General features: G+C 55.5%; 1 protein-coding gene across 1 annotated transcript; it reads left to right on the top strand.

Annotated features, from left to right (window-relative positions):
* Positions 1-302: 302 nt before the first annotated feature.
* THOP1 (thimet oligopeptidase 1) lies at positions 303-6,608 on the top strand (the record flags this gene model as incomplete). Its single annotated transcript, XM_010183130.1, has 12 exons — positions 303-548; positions 1,893-2,041; positions 2,529-2,636; positions 3,332-3,434; positions 3,582-3,742; positions 3,875-4,010; positions 4,112-4,478; positions 4,724-4,925; positions 5,020-5,206; positions 5,501-5,629; positions 5,927-6,063; positions 6,148-6,608. Coding segments are annotated over 12 exons (2,084 nt in total), but the record flags the coding sequence as incomplete, so codon positions are not given.
* Positions 6,609-6,934: the final 326 nt, after the last annotated feature.

Genomic DNA, 6,934 nt, shown 5'->3' with positions numbered 1-6,934 from the left:
CTCCTGCTGACACCCCCCTGCCACACCGCTCCCCGCCCGGTCAGGAGAGAGCCGCCATCCCCTCCCGTCCCGTGGGTAGAGGCCCCTGCAAGGGGCGCGGCGGGGAGCCAGCGGGGACGGAGCCAGGTTTCTGTGAAGGGCTTGTCGTGCTTGAGAGGGTAAACAGTGCCCGGAAAATAACGTGGAGGCTGCTTTCCTGGTTCCCGAGGAGCCCTGGTGCCCATCAGCACCATTTGTTTGCTGCACCTCTTCTTTAAGTGCTTTTATCGAGCTGTAGCCGTGCAGCTGAATTTTCTTTACAGTCCCTCTAAGCCAGCGTCTCACAGAGCGTTTCCTCCCTGCAGGTAACGTGGTGGACAGCCAGTCCCCTCGGCTCTTGGCAAATCAGCTAAGATGGGACCTGACTGCCGAACAGATCGAAAATATGGCCACAGAGCTCACGGAGAGAACCAAGCTTGTGTACGACCGGGTGGGCTCCCAGGAGCAGGGCGAGGTGTCCTATGAAAACACCCTCAAGGCGCTGGCAGATGTGGAAGTGGAATATACGGGTACGTATCCCAAGAGGGAGTACTGGCTTTCTGAGAATCATCATGTTGCTATTAAGGGTTTTTTGGTGGTTTGTTTTTTGCTCTGAACTGTCATCTCCTTTTCCCTTGGCTCCCTCAGCAGTAATGTGGTTTTTTTCCCAGTTAATTTATACAGCTTGATATAAGCACAAAGAGTAGAGCAGGTTTGGAATGGAAGAGCGAGTCTGAAACGAGGACAGCGCTTTGGCAGCAGCATGGTCTGCGGAAGGAGCAGCCAGGCTTTCAAGGTTGTCTCCTGCTTTTATGTGAGGGGGCATTAGTGGGAACAAATCGTGCATCGGCAGCAATGGTTCAGATGATCTAAGAAATCTTCAGCTCTTTTCTAACTTCTTTCCTAAGACAGCAGATACACGTCTCTACGTGTGCCTTGTTTAAACACTGTTGTTGTTTTAAGGGTTTATGTGTAATGTGATGTGATGGCATCGTGCTGGCAAATGATGAAGGCTTCGATGTATCCATGGCTAATTATTTACAGCAGTAGAGTGCCAGAGTCACGCAGCGCCCATCCTGCCCACCCGTGTGGCGAGGTGTCAGCTCTGTGTGAAGCAGAAGCCAGCCTGCAAACCTCTTCTTTCTTCTGTCTGATTTCTTTTTTTCCTAAAATAAGAGGAAAATCCGTACTAAGCAGGGGTACTGTTAACTTCAGCAGAACTGTCAGCACTTTCCCTGGGCAGCAGGGAGTTGCTGCCTGCTCACCTTCTGCTGGGTCCAGAGCTCTCGTGCCTGGAGGGCAGTGCCTTCCTGCTAGAGTTGCATTATTTGAGGGTTTTCAGGGATTGTAGCAGGGAACATTCTTCCCGTTTTCGCTTCTAAGATGGAAGTGCATCAGGACAGAGCACACGTGGGACCTGGTGGCTTTTAAGGAGCATCTGCAGTAAAAGTGTCACTTTTAGCTTGGCCTTCTAAGGAAAGGAGTCACACAAAAATGCTGCCTGTGTGTCAGCCAGCACAGAAGTCCTGTGATTCTGGAGCTGTAGTTGGGGCAAAGGTGCTGAGATCTCACAGGCATGAAACCCCTGTGAGTTTTGTGAGAAAGACAGATGGTAGTGGGAAATCAGTGGACAGATGTGCTCTGCAGTGGCGAACGGGTGCTGCGGGTGACTGCTGCTCAGAGAAGACAACTCTGGGTTTGTCTGATAGCAGCAGCTTGCCTTTCTCTTCCTTCGCGTGGGTGGGCAGGTCAAGCTCCAAGGCTGTCAAACTGGCTCCCAATTAACACAGGCTCTCTGTGTGCACTCCCACTCATGAGCTGTTCTGGGACACGAAAACATTGCCCTCACCGTAACCTCTCTTCTGTCTTCGCAGTCCATCGGAACATGCTGGACTTCCCCCAGCACGTCTCTCCATTCAAAGACATCCGTGCAGCCAGCACCGAGGCTGACAAGAAGCTCTCGGAGTTCGACGTGGAGATGAGCATGAGGCAGGACGTGTACCAGCGCATTGTCTGGCTCCAGGTGTGTGCTTGAGAGGGCGCGCTGTCAGCGATGCACCCGAGCAGGGCACAGAAACCTCCTGAAATTACACAAACCCTTCTCCTTTGTCTCAGAAGTGAATGATACCGAGTCAGCTCTGGAACCAAATTGCTGTGTGATCATGGCAGAATGGTCCGGTTGTCTGTAATAACTGGGGGGTTGGGGTTTGAGGGCTCTGCCCCCTCTCAAGGCCTGGATTCCCTCTTTGGTAATGGCGTTAGTAACCCCAGCCTGCCTTACACAGAGGAGGGCTAGGTAATGCTCTGAAAAGGGCTGTAATCCGGCATAAAGTTGAGATGTTTAAAGCAATCTGATAGGAACTAATGCACCAAACTGAAGCCTGCTTGTGGGGTGTTTCAATCTGTCTCTGGATCACTGGTGTTACAATAACCCACAGCTCCCACTGGGAACCAGCTTTCTGCAACACCCGATCCTGTGGTTCCCTGTGCTCACGGGTTTTGTTTTACAGGAGAAAGCAGAGAGCGCTTCACTGAAGCCTGAAGCAAAGAGATACCTGGAGAGGCTGATCAAACTGGGGAAACGCAATGGGCTCCATCTCCCTGAGGAAACGCAGGAGGTGAGACCACAGAGCTTGAGTGAGCACACGCAGCAGAGGCCTTGCAGGGCCAATGGGACTGCGTTCGAGAAGAGGGCTGAGACTCAGACTCCTGAATTTTGACCCTGATCCCTGTGCCCTTGGGCGCATTGGGTGATGTCTCTGTGCCCCCTTTTTTCCTTTCCATTGGCTTGGGCTTACATTTACAATGTAGAGTTGATGCTCCCAAGAAGCTGGGATTGCAGACGGTGCTGTGCAGGTCAGGATGGAAGCAGCACCTGATCCCCACTTGCAAAGGAGGGGTCAGGGAGGATGCCCCCCTGGTGCTGGTGGGGAGCTGAGCTGCTCAGGGTCTCCCTCTCTCATCTTGTGCCAGTGCATGAAGCTTAAAGCCAAATTAAGATTAGAAGAGAAGGTGAAATGAAATAAGGGTAGAGAAAGGTGTTGCTTAAACACCTGCAGCTCCTGAGCTGCCAGGAGATGGCTGGGACCTTGCTGAGGTGGCTGCTTTCCTACCAGGTGCGATCAAAGGAGCCTGTTTCAGGCCAAGAGCTCAGCGCCTGCACGCAATTAATTCTGCAGTGTTGCATTTGAATCAAAGCCAAGTGCAGACCACTGGGCAGCTTGGCAGGCAGGCTGCTGGCTGGAGATGGGGAACGCTGCTGTTTGACTTCCCCCTTTGGGCTGACTTTTCTCTGTTCATCTATATTTTAAAGAAAATCAAAGCTATTAAGAAAAAGCTGAGCATCCTTTGCATAGACTTCAACAAGAATCTCAACGAAGACACCACCTACTTGCCCTTCTCGAAAGAGGAACTAGGTACGGAGCTCTCGGGCTCATTTCTCTGCTGATGTGGCTCTGAGTGCCTGTTGCTCTGGCCAAGGAGCAGGAGCAGAAGCCTGTCCCAGCACTGGTGTTTTTGGAGAGGCCAGGGCTCTCCACCAGTGCTGACTGCTCTTTTCCCAGGGGGGCTCCCTGAGGACTTCCTCAACTCCCTGGAGAAGACGGAGGATGGCAAGCTGAAAGTCACCTTGAAATACCCGCACTACTTCCCTCTCCTGAAGAAGTGCTACGTGCCTGAGACGAGGAGGAAGGTGGAGGAAATGTTCAACTCCAGGTGCAAAGAGGTAGGTGGGCCTCACTGCCAGGTTGGGTCCAGGCACCAAAGAGGCCTTGTCTGAGACTTGTGGTGCTTTCCACAGTGGATTTTTTTTTGCCTGCATACTCCCCTTCACTCTTTGCCTGACTCTACCTTGCAGGAGAATTGCTTGATTCTCAAGGAGCTGGTGGACTTGCGGGCTCAGAAGGCCAGTCTGCTGGGCTTCAACACACACGCCGACTTTGTGCTGGAGATGAACATGGCTAAAAGCAGCAAGACAGTGGCTATGTTCCTGGGTACGGCACTGGGGTGTGGAGAGGAGGAGCAGGAGTGTGCGCTGTGCCGGGTGTGCAGCTCCCAGCCCAGGCACTAACCCTGCCTGCCCTGATTTTCACAGATGAGCTGGCCCAGAAGCTGAAACCTCTCGGGGAGAAGGAACGGGCTGTGATCCTGGACCTGAAAAAGAAAGAGTGCGAGAAGCGCGGCCTGGAATTTGACAACCGCATCAATGCCTGGGACATGCGCTATTACATGAACCAGGTGGAGGAGACCAAGTACAGCGTGGACCAGAACCTGCTGAAGGAGTACTTCCCCATGCAGGTGGTCACCACGGGGCTGCTGGCCATTTACCAGGAGCTGCTGGGCCTCACTTTCCACCTGGAGGAGAAGGCTCAGGTCTGGCACGAGGACGTGCAGCTCTACACAGTGGAGGACACCTCTTCCGGGGAGACCATTGGCAAATTCTACCTGGACCTGTACCCGCGGTGAGGCCATGGGCAAGGCGAAGCAAGGGAGGAGGGCGAGGGCAGGGGAAGCAGAGTCTGCCACGCAACCTGGGAAGAGGAGAGGCTGTCATTTGTGTGGAGGGAGCAGGATGTACTGGGGCAGGGCTGTCCCAGCAGCACGGGGCTGGTGTGAATGGTGGCATCACCAGGAGCTCCTGCTCTGAGCAGGACCGTGGTGGCCCGTGGGGGAGGATCTGTGTGACAGTCTCCTCTTCCTGGCCTAGGGAGGGGAAGTACGGGCACGCAGCCTGCTTCGGCCTGCAGCCAGGCTGCCTCTTGCCGGACTCCAGCCGGCAGATCTCGGTGGCTGCCATGGTGGCCAATTTCACCAAGCCCACACCAGATACACCTTCCCTGCTGCAGCACGATGAGGTGGAGACATACTTCCATGAATTTGGGCATGTCATGCACCAGCTGTGCTCTCAGGTGAGGCCTGGCGGGAGCTTGGTTTGTTACCTCTCCCCTGTCGTGCTCCCCTGTGGGGTTAAACACCCTGCTCTGAGCTTGCCGTGTCTCCCAGGCGGAGTTTGCCATGTTCAGCGGCACACACGTGGAGCGGGACTTTGTCGAGGCACCGTCACAGATGCTGGAGAACTGGGTGTGGGAGAAGGAGCCGCTGCTGCGCATGTCCAGGCACTACAAAACTGGAAGCCCCATCCCCGATGAGCTCCTGGAGAAGCTCATTAAATCCCGGCAGGCGAACACTGGTGGGTTCCTGCAGAGGGAAGCGGGGTAGGAGGGGAGCGAGGGCTGAGAGCAGAGCCTGGCTGCAGCGTCCCCTCTGTGTGGGGAGGGGAAGGGGACCCTTAGTGACCTGGCCGGGGATCTGCAGGGAGGGGATGTGGCTTAGGCCTGAGCGGGTGCTGCTGGACTGGGCTGGTGTGGGGAAGCTGGTCAGAAATAGGGTGTGAGGAAAATTGTGGGAGCCCCCCAGCCTGCTCTGCTTGGAGCCGCTCCTGGCCGCTCGCAGGAGCTCAGTTTGCCTCCTCCCTCCAAAACAGGACTCTTCAACTTGCGCCAAATCGTCCTGGCCAAGGTGGACCAGGCGCTGCACACCCAGACAAAGGCTGACCCCGTGGAGGTGTTTGCCCGGCTGTGTGAAGAGGTGCTGGGCGTCCCCGCCACCCCAGGTACCCAGGGGTTTTGGGGGTCCCGCTCTCGCTGTCTCTAGGCCTGGCCTGCGAGCTTGCCTTGGTTCTTTTTAAGGCCAGGGCTTCAGGCTGCCTCAACGGGACAGTTTCTGCTGGGTCCAGGGCTGAAACCACACAAAAATAACTGGGAAGTTCTTCCCCGTTTCCCCTGGAATGGGGAACAAGCTGACCCAGTGCCTGCTCTGACACGTTTACACCACAGAGGGGTTTTTCTGTGCCACGGGCGGTTCCAGCAACCTTTCCCGTTAACACCCCTTCCCTTCCTTTGCCACAAAGGTACAAACATGCCCGCCACGTTTGGCCACTTGGCCGGAGGCTACGACGCCCAGTACTACGGCTACCTCTGGAGCGAGGTGTACTCCATGGACATGTTCCACACACGCTTCAAGCAGGAGGGCATCATGAACTGCAAGGTAGGGAGGACATCCCTCAGCCGCGGTGGAGGTGGTAGGAGATGGCAGCGTGTCCCACACGCGTCCCTGTCTCTCTCCTCGCAGGTGGGCATGGATTATAGGAATTGCATCCTGCATCCTGGCGGTTCCCTGGATGCTTCCGACATGTTGAGGAAGTTCCTGGGCCGTGAGCCCAAGCAGGACGCCTTCCTTGCCAGCAAAGGACTGAAGGTGGAGAGCAACTCGCTGCCTTCGGCCTGCTGAGAAGCTGCTCCAGCCCGTTAGAGTCAAGCCAGCTCCTTTGTCCACACACCAGTCCTCGCAGGCCAAGCCGTTCCCACTCCTTCTGTCACCGAATGCGTCCTGGGCCACCCCCCTACCCCCCCTGGAGCTGTTTCTCCAGGATCCTGCTCCGAGCTCACCCTGGGCTTCGGGCGCCAGGTTCGGTTGTGGTCCAGGGCTCTGTGGTGACAGCTGGGGACTCGAGTTGCCTTTGTCACCCCCCTGGGGGACATGGGGCTGTCGGTAACCCTCACTAATTGGCTGAACTTTGAACCTGAGTTCTGCACGAGGGTGAGTTTTGGCCTCGTTTACAGCCGGGGAGGAGAGAGAGGAGTTCCCACACTTGAATCGTTGTTTTTAAATCCCTTCTTTTTAAGAAATGAGGCTTCCCACTGCGCTTGGCTTGTTTTGTGCCCTGGGACAGACTTCACTGTTCTGACCATGAAACAAAGCACGCTGGGAGCCGTCCTCTCCTGTCTTTGGGCAGCTGGCGCATGTGGAATAAAGATGGGGAGATCCTAGAGCTTAAACCCATTGCATTTACTGGAACATCCTGCCCTGAGCCCCTCAGCTGTTCCTGCCGCTGCACCAGGCCCTGGAGGGGGCAGAG

This window comes from Mesitornis unicolor, unplaced genomic scaffold (assembly GCF_000695765.1).
Source record: "Mesitornis unicolor isolate BGI_N332 unplaced genomic scaffold, ASM69576v1 scaffold3864, whole genome shotgun sequence".
Taxonomy (NCBI): Eukaryota; Metazoa; Chordata; class Aves; order Mesitornithiformes; family Mesitornithidae; genus Mesitornis; species Mesitornis unicolor.
The sequence above is the reverse complement of the archived record's forward strand: the minus strand, read 5'-3'. Positions and strand labels throughout refer to the sequence as shown.